General features: G+C 36.0%; 1 protein-coding gene across 1 annotated transcript; it reads right to left on the minus strand.

Annotated features, from left to right (window-relative positions):
* Positions 1 to 2,839: 2,839 nt before the first annotated feature.
* LOC107059544 (uncharacterized) lies at positions 2,840 to 5,085 on the minus strand. Its single transcript, XM_015306123.1, has 5 exons — positions 4,728 to 5,085; positions 4,112 to 4,287; positions 3,866 to 4,015; positions 2,972 to 3,641; positions 2,840 to 2,879 (listed from the first exon to the last, which is right to left on the minus strand). Exons 1-4 carry the CDS (start codon positions 5,083 to 5,085, stop codon positions 3,051 to 3,053), a joined length of 1,275 nt encoding a protein of 424 aa, XP_015161609.1. The 3' UTR covers positions 2,840 to 2,879; positions 2,972 to 3,050.
* Between the last annotated feature and the right edge of the window lie 20,140 nt (positions 5,086 to 25,225).

The raw sequence follows: 25,225 nt of genomic DNA on the forward strand, positions 1-25,225 counted from the left end.
TCTTCTTCTTCTTCTTCTTCTTCTTCTTCTTCTTCTTCTTCTTCTTCTTCTTCTTCTTCTTCTTCTTCTTCTTCTTCTTCTTCTTCTTCTTCTTCTTCTTCTTCTTCTTCTTCTTCTTCTTCTTCTTCTTCTTCTTCTTCTTCTTCTTCTTCTTCTTCTTCTTCTTCTTCTTCTTCTTCTTCTTCTTCTTCTTCTTCTTCTTCTTCTTCTTCTTCTTCTTCTTCTTCTTCTTCTTCTTCTTCTTCTTCTTCTTCTTCTTCTTCTTCTTCTTCTTCTTCTTCTTCTTCTTCTTCTTCTTCTTCTTCTTCTTCTTCTTCTTCTTCTTCTTCTTCTTCTTCTTCTTCTTCTTCTTCTTCTTCTTCTTCTTCTTCTTCTTCTTCTTCTTCTTCTTCTTCTTCTTCTTCTTCTTCTTCTTCTTCTTCTTCTTCTTCTTCTTCTTCTTCTTCTTCTTCTTCTTCTTCTTCTTCTTCTTCTTCTTCTTCTTCTTCTTCTTCTTCTTCTTCTTCTTCTTCTTCTTCTTCTTCTTCTTCTTCTTCTTCTTCTTCTTCTTCTTCTTCTTCTTCTTCTTCTTCTTCTTCTTCTTCTTCTTCTTCTTCTTCTTCTTCTTCTTCTTCTTCTTCTTCTTCTTCTTCTTCTTCTTCTTCTTCTTCTTCTTCTTCTTCTTCTTCTTCTTCTTCTTCTTCTTCTTCTTCTTCTTCTTCTTCTTCTTCTTCTTCTTCTTCTTCTTCTTCTTCTTCTTCTTCTTCTTCTTCTTCTTCTTCTTCTTCTTCTTCTTCTTCTTCTTCTTCTTCTTCTTCTTCTTCTTCTTCTTCTTCTTCTTCTTCTTCTTCTTCTTCTTCTTCTTCTTCTTCTTCTTCTTCTTCTTCTTCTTCTTCTTCTTCTTCTTCTTCTTCTTCTTCTTCTTCTTCTTCTTCTTCTTCTTCTTCTTCTTCTTCTTCTTCTTCTTCTTCTTCTTCTTCTTCTTCTTCTTCTTCTTCTTCTTCTTCTTCTTCTTCTTCTTCTTCTTCTTCTTCTTCTTCTTCTTCTTCTTCTTCTTCTTCTTCTTCTTCTTCTTCTTCTTCTTCTTCTTCTTCTTCTTCTTCTTCTTCTTCTTCTTCTTCTTCTTCTTCTTCTTCTTCTTCTTCTTCTTCTTCTTCTTCTTCTTCTTCTTCTTCTTCTTCTTCTTCTTCTTCTTCTTCTTCTTCTTCTTCTTCTTCTTCTTCTTCTTCTTCTTCTTCTTCTTCTTCTTCTTCTTCTTCTTCTTCTTCTTCTTCTTCTTCTTCTTCTTCTTCTTCTTCTTCTTCTTCTTCTTCTTCTTCTTCTTCTTCTTCTTCTTCTTCTTCTTCTTCTTCTTCTTCTTCTTCTTCTTCTTCTTCTTCTTCTTCTTCTTCTTCTTCTTCTTCTTCTTCTTCTTCTTCTTCTTCTTCTTCTTCTTCTTCTTCTTCTTCTTCTTCTTCTTCTTCTTCTTCTTCTTCTTCTTCTTCTTCTTCTTCTTCTTCTTCTTCTTCTTCTTCTTCTTCTTCTTCTTCTTCTTCTTCTTCTTCTTCTTCTTCTTCTTCTTCTTCTTCTTCTTCTTCTTCTTCTTCTTCTTCTTCTTCTTCTTCTTCTTCTTCTTCTTCTTCTTCTTCTTCTTCTTCTTCTTCTTCTTCTTCTTCTTCTTCTTCTTCTTCTTCTTCTTCTTCTTCTTCTTCTTCTTCTTCTTCTTCTTCTTCTTCTTCTTCTTCTTCTTCTTCTTCTTCTTCTTCTTCTTCTTCTTCTTCTTCTTCTTCTTCTTCTTCTTCTTCTTCTTCTTCTTCTTCTTCTTCTTCTTCTTCTTCTTCTTCTTCTTCTTCTTCTTCTTCTTCTTCTTCTTCTTCTTCTTCTTCTTCTTCTTCTTCTTCTTCTTCTTCTTCTTCTTCTTCTTCTTCTTCTTCTTCTTCTTCTTCTTCTTCTTCTTCTTCTTCTTCTTCTTCTTCTTCTTCTTCTTCTTCTTCTTCTTCTTCTTCTTCTTCTTCTTCTTCTTCTTCTTCTTCTTCTTCTTCTTCTTCTTCTTCTTCTTCTTCTTCTTCTTCTTCTTCTTCTTCTTCTTCTTCTTCTTCTTCTTCTTCTTCTTCTTCTTCTTCTTCTTCTTCTTCTTCTTCTTCTTCTTCTTCTTCTTCTTCTTCTTCTTCTTCTTCTTCTTCTTCTTCTTCTTCTTCTTCTTCTTCTTCTTCTTCTTCTTCTTCTTCTTCTTCTTCTTCTTCTTCTTCTTCTTCTTCTTCTTCTTCTTCTTCTTCTTCTTCTTCTTCTTCTTCTTCTTCTTCTTCTTCTTCTTCTTCTTCTTCTTCTTCTTCTTCTTCTTCTTCTTCTTCTTCTTCTTCTTCTTCTTCTTCTTCTTCTTCTTCTTCTTCTTCTTCTTCTTCTTCTTCTTCTTCTTCTTCTTCTTCTTCTTCTTCTTCTTCTTCTTCTTCTTCTTCTTCTTCTTCTTCTTCTTCTTCTTCTTCTTCTTCTTCTTCTTCTTCTTCTTCTTCTTCTTCTTCTTCTTCTTCTTCTTCTTCTTCTTCTTCTTCTTCTTCTTCTTCTTCTTCTTCTTCTTCTTCTTCTTCTTCTTCTTCTTCTTCTTCTTCTTCTTCTTCTTCTTCTTCTTCTTCTTCTTCTTCTTCTTCTTCTTCTTCTTCTTCTTCTTCTTCTTCTTCTTCTTCTTCTTCTTCTTCTTCTTCTTCTTCTTCTTCTTCTTCTTCTTCTTCTTCTTCTTCTTCTTCTTCTTCTTCTTCTTCTTCTTCTTCTTCTTCTTCTTCTTCTTCTTCTTCTTCTTCTTCTTCTTCTTCTTCTTCTTCTTCTTCTTCTTCTTCTTCTTCTTCTTCTTCTTCTTCTTTCATCACTCTTTCAACTCCTTTTTGAATTCGAATCAGCCCCTTCATCTGCAATATCAGCCCCTTCATCTGTAATATTAAAAAAATGAATTTCACATGTAAAAATGAAATATATATAACACAAGGCAAATCTTAGAAAGATGATTAGAATATAATTTTACCTTTACTATCTCCGGACACCAATTCTTTTTCGATAATGGTCTCATTCACTTTTCCCTTTTTCTTTTTTCTAGCACTTGACTATGCCTCCGAAATTTGTCTCTTTGTTCTTTTAACATAGTCGGGAGTATATGGATGAGAAATCTTTGATGATGGCCTAATACCTCTCTTAGACTTCATGGTGACGATAGCTTTCTCTAAAGACTCAATCTTAGCATTCATGGTGACGATAGTTTTCTCTAAAGACTCTACCCTGACATTCAATAAATCTATCGTCTCCTTAGTGGATGGAGTTTCTTGAAGACAAGGAACATTCTCATCGATCGGAGAAGATGTTCCTACTCCAAAACCACCACTAATATCACCGAAGTCTCCTCCTCTTTCGAAATCAACACCATCAGTACATCTATCAACATTTGGAGTAAATTCTCCTCCTCCTCCATCACCAACACCACTAAAAACTCTCTCAAAAATTGGAGAAGATGCTCCTCCACCTCCTACATCAAGATTATGCTCATCAATTATGATGTCTCTTTTTATAGCCACAACACCATTCAAATCTATCTCAAGCTTTTCAATCTTATCATCCTTGGTTAATTTCTTAGGCACAAACTTAGTGAAAAATTCCATTTCCATTTCACTAGATGTAGGAATTATCCATGGATGCACAATCTACATGTAAAAATAATAATAATTAAAATGTGATAAAGCAATTGTTGCATTTTAAGATTATTATATACTAGTTGTTCTAATTGTTCCAGCAATTGTTGTAATAACTTCAACAATTGACATCAACTAATTAAACAAAGAAAACACTTGTTGAAAAGGCTACAACAAAATCAGAAAAGCAACAACAATTTCACTTTAACTAAAAATGTTTAAAGAATAATGCCTACCGAGTCTTGAGGGGGATCAAACAACTCATTAATGTCAACTAATTCGTTATTAGTCGCCAAAAGCCATCGAAAAATCCTCGGTGAAGACACTTGTTTCGAAAACACCTTATATTTCTTTTGGAGGAAAGGAACAACCTCAAATGCCCAACACTACATAAAATAATCACAAAAGGAGATCAAAATATTGGAAGCACCAAAAAATAATGAAATAAATATATATATGAACTAAACTATAATAAAATTTACCATAAAGGCCCATGGAAAGCCATAAAGATTGGTAGTCTTCCCATCAATAGTCTTCACCGCTTTCAATAGATGCTTAATTGTAATATCATAGCTAATACGACCCCATGGATAAGCAGAAAATGCTTTTCTATCGATCGAGAGCAAAATCCACTTTTTTGGAATATTTGTATTCACATCTTTTCCACAAAGAAAGCTATGAACTTTAATAAAGTAAACACTGATTTTTTTACATCTTTACTAAGATTTTTGGTTTGGAGATGTTCAATCAACTCATTTCTCTTGCAACTCCTTCCCACAACCTCAAGAATTTCTTTTCGTCTCATTTTTGTCTTAGTTGACATATTTTCAACATCATACACATCTTCATTATGGCAATTTAAGCCGGTGATGATAGCAAACTCCTTCATTCCAAAACAAATGGGCATGCCACTATAATTTATCCAAATTTCTTCTTTTCGATGGCTATAAATTTGACGTCGAAGAAGTTGATAGACTAAACTCATTTGAAATCTTATACGAGTACCTTCAAGTTGTAAGTAATTTCCGAAAATAGAAGATCGAAAGAACTTTACCAATTTTTGTTCTTCTAAAATCGTTCTAAATTTAGAAAACTTACGTAACTCCGACTTAACAGTTAAAGAACCTCTTAAGTTTGGATACCTATCAATCATTGACTCCAAATTGTAATTTGCATACCTAATCGACTTCACAATGAAGTTATCGGGTGAAGGACTGAGCGGAGATAATTCAACAATAGGAGATGTCTCCTTTTCTGGAATGGCTATATCATTTTGTTCCTCCTCAACTGCTCTATCATCTCTTTCTACATTTGTAGAAGAAACATCTATTTCATGTTCTCCTTCTTCTTCTATAGATTTTTTCAAATTTGTGTTTTCTAGTTCTTCTCTTTGTCTTTGTGTTCTGATTCGCCTTTCATACGTTTTAGTAGGAGTTGTATAAAAACTTGGCGTCATGGATGCACAATCTATATATAAAAACAATAAAATCAAAATGTAATAATAAAAAAAGACAATTCATTATCATTTAGATAATTTTGAAAGTTAGTTTCAAAACCACATAAAGAAATAGGGTAAACAATTATAAATATATCATCAAAATTTGGCTGGATGCATGTATGTTATTTGAAGTATATATGCAAATCATCTATATGCCATCTTGTTTGGGATTGAGGTATAATAATTATTGTTGTTGTATACAAAGCATACAATAAAATAAGGTAACAACAACATCAGGAAGTGACAAAACCATACTACACTTCTCCTCTTAAATCATGAACAAAACCATAGGCTTGAAAAAAATGAATATGTTACTAGTAACTATAATACATTCTGTGAAACACCCCACCCCCCCAAGAGTTAACGAACATAATAATATTGGAAGATAACAACTAATAGCAGTGCTTAACTACCAATGATCAAACTAACTTAAGACTAATAAAAATAAATGATCTCTAAGAACAACATTCTCCATAAGATGAGCAACAATTAAAGGTCCAAGAAAGACACCTCTAATGTCTCAAACATTTACCTCAAAAGCAACCAAATTCTTTTTTTCCTACAGGAAACAAGAACCTAAAACAGGGCAAAACATTAAAATGCAAACATTAAAGAGCCATCAATCACCACATAGAAGAAGATAAGAACAATCCCACATAGATAACAAAAAAAAAACAATAGAAGGATCAATGAAAGCACACAAATCTTGTGTAAAAGACCCACATTTTTTTCCCCAAGAAAACCCTACCAAGCAAAATCGTTAAACCCACAAACTTCCATATGCTAAAAACAAAGAAGGCCTAATAAAACCCAATGAAATTTCAATCTTTACCATCTCAAAACCCTAACAATGAAAGAAAAGAAAAGAGTGTTACCTTGAGGTAGAAGACGACTATGTCGAAGAAGACCAAGACGAAGGTATTGGAAGTCACCAACAATATTTTCGCAACAATGTCGTCTCTCTCTACTACAAGCTGTTGCAAGGAAGAAAAGAAATACAATTGGAAATGGGCTTCAAGCTGCTGTTGCAAGAAAGAAAAAGAAAGACAATTGAAATGGGTTTATTTGAATATTTTTAAAAGTTTAGAAGTTTTAAATATTACACTTTAATTCCTAATTATCTTAATCACTAATTAAGAAGAAGTTTGACTTGGTCAATTTTTTTTTGTCACCAATTTTAATTTTAAGACTTTTTTGTCACCTTCGCCCTCAATTAACTCATGTTTCTTCAACAATTTCCCCTCTTTTAGTTTTCTCTAGGGTTTTTCATTCAACGTTTTAACTGCTGGATTGAACTGAGTTCTTTGACTGGTTGATTTGCCCTCTCAGAAATTAAAGGGCTTGCAAGGTAAAGATTTTATTTGGGATGAAAATATTCATGTATGGTAGGTTGCAGGGATTGATTCTCTATCTTGTATGTGCCTACTTTTTCAGATCTCACCAAATTAAATGGCTGCTATTACCGTGTCTTCTTCGTCCTCTCTACAATGTCATCGGGAAATGATTCAAGATCCACAGGAACCCACTATTCCTGGGCTTCGTTGTGATTCACTCAACCCATATCAATCTCTTTCTCTTCTAACCTCTGCGGCGTCTCTCTCAAGTAATTTTCTTTCTGCCCTGGTTGTTTTTTGGTTATTAATTGCAATTACCTCAAAGTATTTTATATTTTTAACACATTTTCTTAATATATTTGTTGTGGTTCACAAATGATTGAGAACCAAAACAACCAAGTTGGTGATTAGTTCTAGAAATTTTCTTGTTTTGTTTTGAACTTGAGAATGCTATGGATGGTGAAATTTTTAACTTTTATGCAGTAGAAGTTTCTGCTTTTGGGAGGAGAGAGGGAGGTTCTGAAATATAACCCAATTTTATGAATGTTTTAAGCATCTGATCTTTCTTGTGCTAGAATTTATCTATTATTATTTCTTTGTTTACTTATAAGATATCAATGCCAATGAGGATAAAGTATATTTATCATTTTTGAAATGTGAAAACAATCTCTCTACCTCGAGGAGGTAGTGGTAAGATCCGTACATTCTAACCCCTAAATATAAAAAACCATTTGAAAAAGATTATCAAACAACTTGTGTAGCTAAATATTGTTATTGTTTTAAAGAGTAAAATAATATAACTAGCTATCATGAAACATTCAACTTCTTTCAAAACAGACTTTTATATTTCGACGTTGGTTGCAATTACTTTAAATAATTTACTAATTTATTTATACAATTTCACGAAAATAAAGTTCTGTAAAACATATCAAGTAAAGAGAAGTCAACCTAATTGTTGTCATCGTCATTACTTTATTTTATTAGTGTTACGTCGATAGATTTCTTTATGAACATTGATTCTCAATGAATACACCAATATAAAATCTAGGTGGATCATAGTTCTTTCACTTTTTGATAATAGTGTAAACCAAAGTGACCAAGGGTGGAGTAACTAAGCAATTATCAGAGGAAAGTTAGTCAACAGAGATGGAAGAATTGTGACTATGTAGTGTTATATTATATATGATAGATCACTACCAGTGTCAGCTGGGTTTGTTGGTCATGCAGCAACCAGAGAATCTACAGAGCTTATGGTTGATGTGTATACGTAAGAAAAAAGATTGAGATTGTTGGTCAGGCTTTACTGCATGTTTGTCGGACTGGTACAAGGAAAATCGCTCTTACCCTTGGTATATCACAAGAGCTTGGAAGCAAACTGCAGTCTTTATACTCTTTTGTACTTGATCATTTAGTGCTTCTATTTTATCATACCTATAAACTTTGTGACTTGTAGTCGAGTCCAGATCATATGGTGATCTATATTCAAATAAATACACTTCATTTATTTTATTATTATTTAATTTACTTTAATATGTATTTTATTTGTATAAATGATGCCATGTAAACAAGGTCAATCAATCATAAATGAAATGTAATCGTTTCATGGAGTCAAAAGCATTTGTAGGTGCTCGTGCTGAAATTGTAAGCTATATAAAAAAAAACGCTAATGGTATTTTAGCGCTGAAATTATTGTGAATATTTTTTTAGCAATAAGTACTTGATACCATTAGCATTCAGATAAACACAACCTGAAATTGTAAGCTGTATAAAAAAAAACTTGCAAGTATATGGTGCATGTTGGTTTATAGAATAGCTTCTAATAGAGAACATTTGACTAATTTTAACTGCCGATTGTTTAATATCATTTGGTGGCAAGACATGCCTTTGTTACTCGTCTAGATTCTGATTTATTTTTGTGTCCTGGTCGCCATGTCATTTTTATTTCATTTTATAAACAAAAGAGCATGAAAAGGCAGTTATATAGGTTTTATTCCTTCACAACAAATGGGTGCCAAAATGGAAATAAGAATTCGTCTTTTTTTCCGTGATTACTGCTAGTTTCCACATTAAAAGGGTGTCCTATGTTTGTAAAAGTTATGTTCTGATTTGTTCTGTTTTGATTTGTTTTGTTCCTTACTGAGTTTTTATCTTATTTTCAGATGTATGAAATGTTTTTCAAATGCTCTGTCTGGCTTGTTATCTTTAGCTATTTGGTCCTACTATGCCTAATTTCTGGAGAACTTCTGAGCTTGTGTGACATTTGAAATTCAGCTCCGTGTTACATATATCTGTTAAGTTTGATGTTGGTATTATTTTTTGTAATCAGCTTTGTAAGTTCATTTTCTATTAAAGATACTCAAAATTTTAATCCGGAACCTCACCTAAGTTATGATAATCTTTCAACAAGGAAAATACTTTATACTGTCATTTATTCTCATGTTGTTAAAAGCTAATTGTTTCTAGACTCTTATTGCTCAACTTTTTTTTTTCATAACATGAGGAAATTCTCAAGCATCACGTGAGCTTGTATCTTCTGAGTTGCTGGACTCTTGAGTTACCAATGGACAGTTGCCATGTATTGCTTGCAACTACTGTATTTTACTGCAAATAGTTATTGCATTTGAGGCATTAATCTGCTATATTTTGAGAATATTTGTTGCTGCAATCTTTGGCTAATTTCTGCTATGTTTTGGGACTATTTGTTGCCACTATTTGAGGTCGTTTTGTTGTTGAATTTTGGGACATTTGTCACTGCATTTTTGGCCATTTACAGCTGCATTTTTGCCATGAGCTGCTGCATTTTGAGGTTGTTTCTTGCTGCCTGCATTTTGAGAAAAACTACTGCATCTTTGGACAATTATTTCCTGCAATTCAGGCAGATTTGAGGCTAAGTGACTGATTGTAATTTTTTTGACAAAATATATTCTACATTTTTTATGATGTTACACTGATTTGAATGATACTATAAAGGCTGTTGAAATAAAGTTGAGGGAAAACCCCTTCAGAATAGTTATCCTTTGGTTTGGTTCTTTCGGATGCTTGTGATTAGTGACAATATTTGATCTTTAAAAGCTTAAATTTTAGTGATGACTACGTTATATTGTTAAAAGCTTAATTTTTTGTGATGATTATATTATATTTTTTAAGACACTCACAATTTCGTCTTAAAAATATGATATTTAGTGACAAAAATAATTTTATGCTTAAAATTGCTACTTATTACCTACAAATTAACTTTGTAGTATATGGCAAGTGTAATTCTCGCTAATTATGACATCTTGTAGTGAAAATTGTATTTTGTCGAATAAATGAAATATTTTTAGTGACGAAAAGATTGTTTTGGCTACAAAATTATAAAAAGGAAAGTTGTCATTAATTTATACATTTAGTGACAAAAAAAGAATTTGTATGTAAAAGCTAATTTTTAGTGACGAAATAATGTTTGTTCAACTACGAAATACATATGACATTAAAGACAAATGAAGTCATCACTGATCGAACTAAATAATTAGTGACACATCAATTTCGTTAGCCTTAATAACCTCTTTAGTGACGAAAATATACTATTACCTACAAAATTTTATAATTTTTATGACGAATAAGTTTGTCATCAATGGTATCCATTTGGGGACAAAAAGAATTTTCGTAGTTAATGCAACTCTATTTAGTGACGAAACACTAAATCGTATTTGTATACATTTAGTGACCCATGCTTTAGGGACAAATTATGGACAAATTATTTCTCGTCACAAATGTCCTTTTGTGACGAAATAAGAGTTTTTAGTGACAAAATTATTTGTCACTAATAATCGAATTTGTTGTAGTGTATAGAATTACAACCATCACCTACCTCGAAACAAGTTTGAAACCCTAAGAAACTCATTAATTACCCGGATTACTAACAATTCTATGAATCCTAGATCAAACCCATGATCTGAATTATCCAAATTAGGGTTGTTTCCACCATAGAATCTATAACAAAACCCTCCCCGCCCATCAATATTCACCCATTCTTTTACGTTCTACAAATGGAAAAATGGATTCGGGGAGTGAAAAGCTTACATTTAGCCTCAAGAATGGTGAAAAATGAGTAGGAGTCACCTGAGGTTCGTTCCTTAGCTCTAAAAATCAAAAAGTGCCAAATAAGGTCGTTTAGGGGTTTATTAATGACTTTAATTCACGTCGAGCCCGCCACAACGGCCACTACCCCGCCACAGTGGCCCCGCCACAGCAGCAAAACCCAGCGCCACGGCGGCATTCTCGAGATAGAGAGCTAATTCAAGAATTCCAAAATTCTCATTTCACAACACACCTCTAACCCACGACGCTCAGTAAATACCCTTTATGCTAAGATCGATTCTGGAGTTCTACTCGCTCGAATTCAATTCTGTAAAGTCGTACGGATTCCTTAACGAGTTATCTAACTACTCATGTAATCAAAATCATACTTACTTCACCGGATTGTTACCATATTTCCCTAAACCTCAAGGACTCCAATTTCGTCCAAATATGGATAAGGTTGGAAAAATTCAAATACTACAAAAAAGTTTTCCGGTCCCAAATTTTCCCCCGTTGGCTTTTCTATAACGACGGAAACAGGCCGTTACATGGGGTAATGAGACCTTAGTTTAGTTAAGGTGTGTCTTTGGAATTTCGGTCATAGTCTACGGGGGTACTTGTGCCTTCTCCCTCAAGATTAAAATAACTTGATTCACATTTTCATTCTCTTCTAATAATTATCTCATGAGCATAAGACATATTTCGTGTCTTCCCTTTGTCTAAGACATATAACACCTTCTTATATCAATTGTCCTTTCTGTTAATATATCTGAGAATTAAAGATATGACGTTTCTCTCTTTCGGACCAATGAAAGCATGAAATATCTATTCTCATGAATTAATTAAGTAATACTAGTATCTAAAGGCAAATTTCCTTTCGGGTAAATAAACATTTACTACTATATATTTATGAACGACAATATATATATGATACATTGAGTATATTCTAATGACTCAGATAAATAGATTAGTTTTGTAAATCCTATTTATTAATCATAATTCTCAATTCATACTTTGTAATCTCACATATATAAAATATTAAGAATTACCATTTAATGGTAGCCATTTCTACCAATACCACATTGAATCATTGGGTGCTCAATGTGTGCAATCTTGAACCAACTATAGATGACTTGATTTCTTAGAGATACAGTGGGGGTTTAGCATAAAAACTAGCAATTTCTAAAGATTGCAATTTTATTTGACTCTCTCTTGATTAATTTAAAATGAAAGTAGCTTTACCTAATCTCATTTTGGGTTTCCAAAGGTAAAAACCTGAACATAGTTTTACATTTATTAAAAATTAGTCCTGGACACGTGCTTTGCACGTGAGTCCTGTGAAAGGTATGAATTACTGTCAAATTCACATTTTAATCAGTATCACAAGCTATTCAAAAAAATAATAATTTAAAATAGATGAACAATCAATCTATTCAAATAACTTCTCTATTGTATGTCAAATGATTAGACATTTGATGAACCTGCAAAATTTAGTTTGGTAACTAAAATAATGAGTTACATTTTTATGTTATTAGGTCCAAACATATGATATATTAGTATGTGCAAAAACGAATAACAAAAATGATTAATGGTTCTCATTTAAATGCACAATAAGAAAATTTCTATATATATCTTAAATTGATATCTAAACTTCAAGTCCAGCACCCATACAATTCTAAATGCTTCATGGAAAAAAAATTCTATAATGGAGAAAGAAAGCAAGAACGAAAAGTTGAGGATATTGCAAAGAAAGTCCTCATGCCCTGAAAAGGAAACTTTGTTATTGTTAGAGACAATATATCAACATATCAACATAAGACTGTTCAATGTTTAATACTACACATGTATTAAATTTACTTTTTTTTCCGCTGCCATTTTTTCTTCTTGATTACCAATTTTCAGTATTTTTTTGGTTATCCTCACATGCAACTTCTAACTCTCTTATCTTCTCATGTTGAATTGTGCAATTTCCTTAATTCGATTTCCTATTGTGAGCTTCCATATTTATAAGTTGGTTCTTAAATATCATTAGGAAATGACCCTTTAAATTCAAATTTTAATTCTGATATTGATTTCTACATTAAACTGATGAATGACTTTCCATATCATAACTTTTCAAATTCTTCCATTATGAGATTTATGATTACGATTAAAAGCAACATCACTGTACTCATTATTAAGAAAATGATAATTTAATTATTAAAGGGCTTAAGGACTTCAAATTCTACCATTATGTAATTAAAATATTTATATTTAATCAAATTTTAATTTAGTAAAGGGAAAAAATGGTAATTCAACTTTTCACTTTGGAGCTTCCCACTTATAATAATATATATGATATGATGATAATAATCTTAACTTATGTTTTAGATTATTGCTTTATTCCATGTGGTATTATTTGTGCAAATTCTTTTTGTATTTTCGCTCCGCAATGATGCATTGTGAGGCTTTTTAAAATAATACCATTTCAAGTTTTGTCTAATTATGTCATCATATGTCAATATTTGTTTGTTGTTTTATCTTTCTGGTGGCCTTTATTCAATGCATATTCTATAGGTAAAGCAAAAATTTCCAGTGGATGGCATGTTTGAGGCTAATGAGGAGGCAGTGGACTCTTCCATTAAATAAAGAAAGAATGGTCTTAAGAACGACAAATGTCATACACTTGAGTGACAGTGTGCTAGACACATTATCTGTTACAACTTATTGCAAAATTTAAAAACTGAGGTATGTCATATAACACTTTTCACATTTTCACATTTTCACATTTTCACTTGTTTCCCATATTTTGATATGTATTTCTTAGAATTCCAACGTACAACAAGAGTAGCCATAATTTTTAGCTAACAAGCTCTCTTTTTATCAAACTGGGAGCATTGCGTGGCTTATTATGGAAGTTTTTCTTGGTTGATTTTGGATGAATATACCTTTGGGGTAAGCTTTCTTTATTTGTTTGGTTATGTTGTTCATATGTCCTCCACAAGTTTTGATTAGATCTGATTGCATCTCATTAGGTGGCAGAGCTAGAAATGGCTGTCATGAAAATTGCGCTGCAGAGAAGGAAGAGTAAAGCAAAGATGAGAGTCAATATGAATTGGGATGTTCCATTTTTGACATAAAAAATAGTGATACACGTGGTTTTATAGAAAGCAGTACATGTTTATCCTTAAAGCAGCGTCGCTTGGCATTCCTTGAGCAAGGATTGCCCTACCCCTGATCTAATCTATTGTTATCGATGCATGTGAGCAGGTGGGAAAGATAGGGGAAACAAATATGCTAGCTTTGAGCTATGCATGTATATTAGTATTTCTATTGAAATCTTTCAAGGTAACTTTTTGCTCGCTCAATTTCTACCTCTTTTCAAAGCATAATTTTTCTAGGTATACACGCTTCTACTTCTTGATTTTTCATTGATTGTTTCATAAGATTTTGGATGTGAAAATTAATTTTTTGTCTCGTATCATCATAATCTAGCAGATCAACATTTTCCATCTAATGCAGACTGTATTAGCAATCTACAATTAAGATAACACTAACTTTACAAGAGCATTCATCAAGTTTGTATTGAGTAAAAGACTATTCTTCATAAGGGAAGTTCACAATTTTCAGTCCCGCAATCTCAATTATATTATTACAAAACAAATTACGTTTTTTATTTATGATTCATCCTTTCTAAGAGTCCACACAAATCCTTCTTTCCACCCAACATTTTGTTTCGTGCCTACTGTGTTTGTTTGGTCTTTGTCCATGGTTCCCGCTGTATTTTTGAGATCTGGTGAGTTTTCTTCATCCTTTAATTGCACCTATTTCTTGACTTGGTACATACATAACAATTGGTGCATCTCCTTTGCATGTACGTGTATAGAACGGTACAACATCTTTAATATATGTTTGTTTTTGTATTGGGGTAAGACGGATTTCTAGGATGAAATGGAATATGTGAAAGTTTATTATGGAATGAAATTGGCCTTTACACCGCGACTCTTATTTTTCAATTAGTATTAATTAACCTGTAGTGTCCATCTTACTGCAAATTATGAAATATTGGAATGTCATTCAATATTGACTACTTTATCAAGTCATTAATTTTTTTGGGGTGCAAATAGCCAAAGATTGGTTCAATCTTCCAGAGCCTGGTAGTTATTTAATGTATGGTAGATTTTCACGGGAGTGTACAATTGTATTGTCACGCCTCGAGGCTACCCCCTTGACGTAAACACGGGACCTAGGATCACGAGTCACCCCAACCTAACCCTGCTGCTGGCATATCATAAACATACTAAAACAACTGAATAAAGTTATACTATGCGGAAGCTTAAAACAATTAACTGAAAGATGGGGGGAGGCGGGGAATACCCAATACTGATCTGATTATATAAAACAAACTTCTAAAAGTTTAGTGATGCTGAACAATCACTCAAAAACTAAAGCTGAATCTAATACTATGTCTGAAAAGCCTCTACTGACTAGAGTTGCTGGGACATGCCCCCAACTAACTCTAGCAAAACTGGAAACTGAAATAAAAGACTGAATATGAAAACATGCCTATTGTCCTCGAAGTATGAGGATTCATCACTGAAGCTGCTGAATATGGATCATGACCCGATCTATGGGTGATCTAGAGGCTGAGTATCTGAACCTACATCATGAAAGGATGTAGCGCACAATATGCGTCAGTACTTGGAATGTACTGAACATGCATGATATAGAGTATAACTGAAGAATCATTATTGAGTAAATAACATAATCTGAATAGAAACATAGATACTGAAATATAACTGAAAATTGAGCTAAATATAATGACCAAGTACTAATCATGAACAAAACATGGTGAGACTGAATACCGATGAATAACTGAAAACCTGGCCAAATGCACTAGAATTTGACTGTGGGAGCTACTATTAACCGACATAAAACCACATGAGCTAAATGCAGAGTTTGATGTATACTCCCCATCGAGAGGACCCAATATACATTGTCAGGGGTATAAAAACATGACTGGCATGGTCACTAAATATGATGCTCACAGAGGGAACTTATAAACCTACGGGGGCACGTACTTCTAGGACTATGAGGGTACACTGAACACTAGTCACACTCGGAGCTAAGACTACTCCCAAAAAGAAATGTGTATGACACAACTTAACTGAAATACAAGATTAGCTCAATATTCTGACATGCTAACTAAGAATGCACATCTATGTACTAACAATGAAACATTCGAAAACTGGAGCATGTTGTCTGCTTAACTGACCAAGCTAATATAATTCATGAACTAAACGAATCTACACAACTAGGGTTCTGAGTTTCATGCGAGGAACTAAGTAATGATTTCATGAAAATATGATAATGTGATTCAGAATAATATAACATCTAAATCACAACCAATATCTAAGGTTTTAGAAACCCTAGGTCTAAGCAAGGTATAGTGAATCAATAATCTCACTGAATTCTAGGGACCTAGTGGATGAAAGGAACCGACTAGTGAAATCCCATATACATGGTGACTAAATTCACGGAGAAATCTTTCAATTCGAGGCTGGAACTGAAGAAAACCTGTTGCGTGTTCTTGAGAAAGCTATCGCTCTTTTCTCTTCTTTTCATTCTAATCTTGGTGAATTTCTGGCTAATAATCGTTTTGGGTAAGTTCTGACTAAGTTACTATGCTTAAACTGAGTAAAACGGTGTAGTTTAGGGTTTAAACGACGTAGTTAAGGTGTCAATTGCATAGGGGAAAATACCAAAACGACCCTAACTTAAAACTAACGGGGGCTTCCACGGGCCCTATGACAGATCGTCAAAGGGACCAAGGCCTGTCAAGTGGATCGTGGTCCTTGGCCAGTGACTAGTGGTTCTAGGGCCCTTCCATCTTCCATTTCACGGACCATGTGAAGGATCACAGACCGTGAAGGTCACCGTGGTCCTTCACTTGGGCTAGAGGTCTACTGGTTCAACTGAACGAGCCTCACCACGGCTCGTCATCAAGAACACGGCCCGTGGAGGGCTCTGTGGTTTGCTGACTGAGCTTGGGTGGTTCTGTCTCGCTCCCACGAGCCTTCCCATGGCTCGTGAGGTGGCCCATGGTCCGTGAAGGGTCCCTTGGTCCACCACTCCTGGGTTGGAATGAGCCATAGGAAGGTCGATAGACCGTGGTTCCTTTCACGGTTTGTGAACCCTGCCGTGGTTCACCAATTTTATGCTGGTCTGTCTGAGCTAAGTTCTGAGGTGTTACAATATCTCCCCCTTGGGAACATTCGTCCTCGAATGAAGTCTAACTAGCTGAGTATGGAGGGAAGGAGCTGCAATCCTTACCACTAAGTACTGGAAACTGAAATCTTACTGAACTGAGTTCCAAGAACATGCAAATGTGCTGAAATGCAAGAACTACTGAAGGAACAAAATATTATAATTGAATTTACGCAAGAGTAAACTGAGAGACCGGAGAGGAACTATTACCTCAAGATGAAATGAAATCGGAAGAAAAGAGGCGAGGATACTGGGCTTTCATGGCTGCTTCTGCTTCCCAAGTAGCTCCCTCTACGGACTGATTCCTGCACAAAACCTTCACTGAAGTGACTTCTTTATTTCTCAACCTATGAACCTGATGGTCAAGGATCTCAACTGGCACTTCATCATAAGTGAGACTATGTGAATCACTTCATCATAAGTGAGATTATCCTTCATAGCTACACTCTCTAATGGTACTATAGATGCCGGATGACCCGTACACTTCTTCAATAAGGAAATCTGAAAGACTGGATGAACCGCTGCTAGTTCTACTGGCAAATCTAACTCATATTCCACATTTCCAACCCTTTTCAGGATTCTGTAAGGACCTACATATCTCGGAATGAGATTCCCTTTCTTGCCAAATCTCATTAACCCTTTCATAGGTGACACTTTTAGGAAAACCCAATCATCGATCTCAAATTCTAAGTCCCTTCTCCTCACATCTGAACATGACTTTTGACGACTCTAAGCTATCTTAAGTCTATCTCTGATGAGCTGACCCTTTTCCATAGCCTCATGAAACGAATCAGGCCCAATCAATGTTGCTTCACCTAATTCAAACCAAGCAATTGGAGATCTGCACCTATGCCCGTATAATGCCTCATAAGGGGCCATCTGAATACTGGAATGATAGCTATTATTATAGGCGAACTCTATGAGAGGTAGGTGATCATCCCAACTGACCTTGAAATCGATCACACAAGCTCTCAATATGTTCTCTAAGGTCTGAATGGTACGCTCTACTTGACCATCCGTCTGCGGATGAAATGTTGTACTGAGATTTACCTGAGTACCAAGACCTTTCTGGAACAATCCCCAGAAATGAGAGGTAAACTAAGGACCTCTATCTGAGATGATAGACAAGGGAACCCCATGCAACCTGGCTATCTCATTAATGTAGAGTTTAGCGTAATCCTCCGCTGAATCTGTAGTCTTGACAACCAAGAAGTGAGCGGACTTAGTGACTCTGTCTACTATCACCTAAATAAAGTCATACTGTCTGCGAGTAGGAGGTAAACCCGTAACGAAGTCCATATCTATAACTTCCCACTTCCATATAGGGATGTTAATCTCTTGAGTCATACCTCCTGGTTTTTTATGTTCTACCTTAACCTGTTGACAATTACGACACTTCGCCACAAAATCTGCTATGTCCTTCTTCATGCCGTCCCACCAAAAGACTTCCCGTAGATCACAGTACATCTTAGTGGCACCTGGATGAATGGAATACCTGGAGTTATGGGCTTTTGTAAGGATTTGTTGTCTCAACTCACCCACATTAGGAACACATAAGCGACCCTGGTAACGAAGTACACCATCTCCCCCTTGGGAGAAAACCTCAACTTTCTGTTGATGAACTGCACCCTTTAACTGAAGTAATACAGGATCACTATCTTTTTTTTTCCTTAACCTCCGCTACCAACGAAGATTCTGAACTATTACACCACCATCTAATATGTTCGTAAGACCAACTCCTAAGAGAGAAAGCTGGTGAACATCTTTTGCTAATTGCTTCTTTTATTCCTCAACATGTGCTACACTACCCATAGATAATCTGCTAAAAGCATCAGCTACTACATCTGCCTTACCAGGATGGTAAAACACATATTCATATCATAGTCCTTGAGGAATTCAAGACATCTCCTCTGACGAAGATTCAATTCTTTCTAGGTGAACACATACTGGAGTCTCCTATGATATGTGAACACATCAACATGAACACCATACAAGTAATGTCTCCAAATCTTTAGAGCAAATACTACAACTGCAGGTTCGAGTTCATGAGTCGGGTAGTTCTTCTCATGTACTTTAAGTTGTCTAGAAGCATAAGTTATAACCTTACCTCGCTGCATCAACACACAACCTACGCCAATCCTGGATTGATATACCGTGAGTTTACGGTATTTTTGTTACATTTCACTTAAGGGTTGTGAGTGTCTAGGGCCATTTTTATTTGAAATAATGTTTTTGTGTCATGTTTGCAGGAAATAGGCTTGGATGCGATTGAGTGATATGACAACTGAAAATTCTGCAGAAGTGGCCACCTACAAAGGGACCTACGGACCATAAGTACTACGACGGTCCATTGATGGGTGGGCGTAGATAGGAGCATCAGGGAAGTCTGACCAAGTGTGGAACCACGAAGAGATCCATGGACCATAGGTCGACCTACGGGCCGTCCTGCACATCCGTAGAAGGTGTTTAGAGAGTTAAAGTTCTAGTACCTAATGAAATTCATTAGTGTGGAAGCCTACAGACCGCGGGTCGACCTACGGTCCGTCCTGGACGTTTGTTAATGCTGATCAGAGAATGATGGTGCCAGGCTTTTGAAGAAAAAGTCTAAGTGTTGACCCACGGAGATGACCTACGGACCGTAGGTCGACCCGCGGTCTGTAGGTCTAGTTGTCGATCAAAGCCGCGTCCCAGAAGTTTATTTCCTTATTTTGTTTCCTTTTTGTTTAGGACATGTTTTTCTATAAATAGGGTATGTAAACCTCATTTTTGGGGGTTAGACATTATTGTTTACTTTTAGTTCTTGATATTTTCTTGGGATTTAACTTCCAAACTTTGGCAATTTGATTTCTGGATTTCGGTTTATAAGATTTTTTTCTTTGGAATTCAATTCGTGATTTCGGGTTTCTTTTACTCTAAACGTAGGTTCATGAATTCTTATTATCAAATCATGAATTGTGTTCTTTCAAGCATTAGTAGCTAAATCCACAACTAGGGTTGTGGGAACCATGAGCGATTAACAACGTATGAATAATAACTAAGTAATTCTTGAATAGTGTTGATACATGTATTGGTAATTCTTTCACTTAGAAGTCTTTTTAACCAGTACACGCGTTAGAACTTTCCTTTTGCTAGTTGTCGAACCAATGAGGTAGTTAATAAGAAAAGAATTATCAATAGAGATTTAGTGTGATACTATCTAATAGTCTAATGTCAATTGGTGCGAGGGTGAAAACTAAGCCATACATTGATGTGATGTATAATCTGAGGTAAAGGTAAGGGATAGTAAATTATACACACGTAGCCGGACCAAGGTGCGGAGTAAAATTCCCTATTAGCAGGACTAATCACTTAGGGATTCGTATCTTTCCAAATTTGCATGTTAAACACTAGGAAAGGATTGCTGTTATTAGGATTACCACGTTATGAGCTTATGGGGAACACAGACACCCTAGTTTCTTTCTCTTATTGATAACTCGAAGTTTGAATCGTTCTCACTTGTTACTTAAACAACAATTAGTTATTTGTTTCACAAATCCCCCCCTTTACTTACTTGTCTCGGAAATAGTTTGACTAAACGAATATAATCGTAAGTTAAGTTTAAGTCTGAACCATATTCCTCCTGGGATTGACCCCAACCTCCAAGTTGGGTTCTTTACTTGATAACGATCGCTTATACTTCTTTAGGGAAGTGTAATTTGAGCGTATCAAATTTTGGCGCCGCTGCCGGGGAATAAGGCTTTTAGATTAAGCTTAACTACGTTATTGAACTTTAGTCAATTATTTCCTAATTTTACGTTTTCTTTTGTTTTTGTTTTCTTCAGGTTTCCACTCTAGTGTATGCAAAGTACACGGAGTCGAGGCGAATCATTGACCCCATACGATCCAGAGTTGAGCAAAACTTTGAGAAAGATGAATAATCAAGGGGTCCAAAATAATCCAGTCATAGAGGAGCATGTAGAACAAGTGAATGATGATAATGCTTAGGATCGTGGTGGTAATCTACTCGGAGATGCACTAACGGTGGAGAATCCACCATAACTAATGTTGCGTGATAACTACAGGGTCGACTTCAACATCGTTGAATTAGAAAGACCTATTGTTCTCCCACCTCTACCTCCAGGGCACACATTCATGTTGACTAGCAGTCTGATGTAGATGCTTAAAACAAGGGTGTTGTTTTATGGTATGGCTTTAGAAGATCCACATGGGCACATGGCCAAGTTGAGGAGTGTTTGCAAGAGTTGTGTGGGACGATCAGAGTTAGATATGAACGTCTTAGGGTTGAGAGTCTTCCCTCTATCATTGACCGAAGATGCTGCGGTGTGGTTTTCTGAGCTTCCGTACAACTCGATTCATACATGGGACCAATTGCACAAGGTGTTCATGGCAATGTTTTTTCTGTTGTCCAAGAAGCTGAATCACAAGGACAAACTAAATTTTTTTGTAGAACTATCGGGAGAGTGTGTGAGCAGTTCATGGGATAAGTTCATTGCATTTATAAGAAGTGTTCCGAATTACTACATTGATGATGAGTCACTGAAGGAGTAATTTTATAGAGGTCAGGATGACAATAGCAAGGCTGTACTGGATTCTATTGCTCGAAGATCATATGGTGAGTGCACTTTTGAGGAGATCGCTGAGAAATTGGAGAAGATTTCCCGAAATAATAAAGCATGGAGAACTAGAAAGTTAGACATCGGAAGAAACACTTTTGCAGTTCAAGCTGCACCTAGTCAATTTGCCGATGACATTCGTGAGGAGATGGCTCAGATGAGGACATAACTTGGGTTGGTGTTGAGGCATGTGAGCGGAGGTGCAGAAAAGGTGAATGCGGTAAACTACTTAACTTGAACTCCACCACCACCAGTTGAGGAATGGTACTATAAAAATGATGCTTATTTGGTGAATGATCAGATGGGGGGTTTCCGAGCCAACGCCCAAGGTTCCAACTCGTATAATTGGCGCCAAGGGATAGGAAACCAAGGTCGGAATTATGGTAACTACAATCGAGAGGGTAACTATGTCCAGGATGGGAACTACAATCATGATAACAACTACAACCGGACAACTATGGCAACAAAAATGAGAGAGTTGGGCCTTATGTTCCACCTGCAAATCGGGAATCTGGTAATAGGGAAGCTGGGGGTAGTATATCACGGATTGAGGAGATGATGCAAAAGATGATGAAATGGTTTGATTCGACTGATGGGAATGTGAAAGAGATAAAAATGACTTGTCTAGAATTGGTCAAAAAGTTGATGCTCATGCAGTGTCGATAAAACAACTTGAGCTTCAGTTTAATTAGTTGTCAACTACTGTGAACCCACGTTAGCCTGACACATTTCCTAGTAACACTATCCATAATCCAAAGAATGATGGGAATTGTACGGCAGTCATGACTTGAGGAGGTAAACAAACCATTGATCCCCCTATGCTGTCTGAAGTTGAGATTGTGGTAGAAAGAGATGAAGAGGAACTCGAGAGTCCAAAAATGCTACAGAGAAAGAAGTCGGGATAACCAAAAAAATTGTTTCCATGCCTAGACCTCTACCTCCATTCCCACAAAAGTGGATAAAGAAGACTGAAGAAGGAAAATACCGCATGTTTATTAATATGTTGAAACAGCTTTCCATCAATGTTCCATTGATAGAGGCTTTGGAGCAAATGCCTGGGTATGCGAAGATTATGAAAGATTTGATAACTAAGAAGAGGGCTGTTAGTTTTGAAAATGATGAGAAGTTGCAACATTGCAGTGCTATTGCTACTAGGTCACTTGTGCAGAAAAAAGAGGATCCTGGTGCTTTCACTATTCCTTGTACCATTGGATTGTTGTATTTTGCGAAGGCGTTGTGTGATTTGGGTGCTAACATTAATCTGATGCGATCGTCTATCTACAAGAAATTGGGTTTAGGGGATCTAAAACCGATTGCGATGTGACTACTCATGGCCTATAGAACTGTGAAGAAGCCCATTAGTGTTCTCCAAGATGTCCTCGTGAAAGTGGAGTCGTTCATCTTTCTGGCGGATTTTGTGATACTTGGTTGTGAGGTTGATTTTGAGGTTCCCATCATCTTAGGGAGACCATTCCTTGCTACTGGACGCGCCTTGGTCGATATGGAGAGAGGGAAAACGAAGTTCCAATTGAATAGTGAAGGGGTAAATTTTAATATATGTAGGTCTATGAAGCAGGAAAGCGATCTCAAGTAAGTATCAGTGGTGAATCATATTGTGGAGCGAGGTTCTGATGTGTCTATTGAAGAGAGGTTGGGTGTTGATGCACTGACAACGGTAATGATGAATTTTAAGGGTGATGATATTGAAGACTATGATGAATTAGTCACCGCACTTGATAGGTTTGAATTTCGTTCCAAACCAAAGAAATTGGAGCTAGATATGAAAAATCGCGCCTCTTTACCCGCAAAACCGTCTGTTGAAGAGGCTCCAAAATTGGAGCTCAAGGCTCTACCATCTCATTTGAGGTATGTATTCTTAGGGAGATATGGTACTTTACCGGTCATCATTGCGGTTGATTTGAATGAGGTACTAGTTGAGGAATTGGTTTTTGTGTTGAAGAGGTTCAAGAGGACTATTGGATGGACTATTGCGGACATTATTGGTATTCCTCCTGGCATTTGTTCTCATAAAATCTAACTCATGCCGAACCACAAGCCTAGTATCAAGCACCAAAGGAGACTAAATTCGCCTATGCAAGAGGTTGTAGAAAAGGAAATCATCAAATAGTTGGATGCTGGAGTCATATACCCTATCACAGATAGTAGTTGGGTCTGTCCTGTTCAGTGTGTTCCTAAGAAAGGTGGGATTACTGTGGTTCCTAATGAAAAGAACAAGCTTGTTCCGATGCGTCCAGTGACTGGATGGAGAGTATGCATGGACTATCAGAAACTGAATTCTTGGACATAAATGAATCACTTCCCTATGTTGTCCATGGATCAAATGCTGGATCGACCTGCTGGTAAGGGTTGGCATTGCTTTCTTGATGGTTATTCGGGCTACAATCAAATATCCATTGCTTCGGAAGACCAAGAAAAGACCACCTTCACTTGTTCTTATAGGACTTTCGCCTTCAAACGGATGCCATTTGGGTTGTGTAATAGTCCAGCGACTTTTCAGCGTTGCATGATGTCGATATTTTCAGATATAGTGGAGGACACTATTGAGGTATTTAAGGATGATTTCTCTGTGGTAGGTGACTCGTTTGATGGTTGTCTGATGCATTTGGCCGAGGTACTGAAACGGTGTGAAGAGTGCAATCTTGTGCTCAATTGGAAAAAGTGCCACTTCATGGTGAAAGAGGGGATAGTGCTGGGTCATCGAATTTCTGAGAAGAGTATTAAGGTTGATAGAGCTAAAGTTGAGGTGATAGAAAAGCTTCCACTACCTATCTCTGTTAAAGGTATTAGAAGTTTTTTGGGCATGTAGGCTTTTATAGAAGGTTAATCAAGGATTTCTCCAAAATTGCACACCCATTGTACAAACTGCTCGAAAAGGAGTGTAAGTTTTATTTTGATGATGCTTGTCCGAGAGCATTTGGAGAGTTGAAAGCAAAGCTAGTTTGGAGAGTTGAAAGCAATGCTTGTCCGAGAGCAGTTGGAGAGTTGAAAGAAAATCTAGTTTCCGCACCTATCAATATTTTACCAGATTAGAGGCAACCTTTTGAAGTGATGTGTGATGCGAGTGGAGTAGCACTTGGTGTGGTATTGGGACAGAGGCGAGAGAAGATTCTTCATCCTATTTACTATGCAAGCAAAGCTCTGAATATGGCTCAAAAGAACTATACGGTGACTGAACAAGAACTCCTTGCTATGGTTTTCGCATTTGAGAAATTTTGATCCTACTTGCTTGGTACTAAGGTCATAGTGCATATTGACCATTCTGCATTGAGGTATCTGATGGCTAAAAAAGATGCAAAACCGAGGTTGATTAGATTGGTGTTATTGCTGTAAGAGTTTGATTTTGAGGTGAAAGATAGAAAGGGGACAGAAAATCAAGTTGCCAATCATTTGTGCAGATTAGAGGAGGAAGCTATGCTCAAGCTAGGAGATGGGGCTGAAATTAGTGATGCTTTTCCAAACAAACATGTATTGGCTGTTTCTCATGATCTAATTCCTTGGTTCACAGACTTTGCTAACTACTTGGCAAGTGATCTGGTTCCATCAGATTTATCTTTTCACCAAAGGAAAAAGTTTATGCATGATGTGAAGAAGTTCTTTTGGGATGAGTCTTGTTCCGTATTTGTGCTGATGGGATTATTCGTTGTTGTGTGCTTGAGGTTGAGATGATGAGTATACTAGAGGCGTGTCATTCATTGCCTGTTGGTGGGCATCATAGTGGTATTAGGACTTCTAATAAAATCTTGCAGTGTGGGTATTACTAGCCTACCATCCATCAAGATGCACAAGATTTTGCCAAGTCTTGTGATCGTTGCCAAAGAGAAGGAG

Source organism: Solanum tuberosum, unplaced genomic scaffold (genome assembly GCF_000226075.1).
Source record: "Solanum tuberosum cultivar DM 1-3 516 R44 unplaced genomic scaffold, SolTub_3.0 scf00025, whole genome shotgun sequence".
NCBI lineage: Eukaryota > Viridiplantae > Streptophyta > Magnoliopsida > Solanales > Solanaceae > Solanum > Solanum tuberosum.

Excerpts from the sequence above, each read along its gene's own strand:
- LOC107059544 (XM_015306123.1), bottom strand. The coding sequence starts at position 5,085 with ATGACGCCAAGTTTTTATACAACTCCTACTAAAACGTATGAAAGGCGA. Across the intron at positions 4,016-4,111 it reads GCTTTCCATGGGCCTTTATG|TGTTGGGCATTTGAGGTTGT; the intron begins GTAAATTTTATT and ends TATTTTATGTAG. Across the intron at positions 3,642-3,865 it reads TTGATCCCCCTCAAGACTCG|ATTGTGCATCCATGGATAAT; the intron begins GTAGGCATTATT and ends TTTTACATGTAG.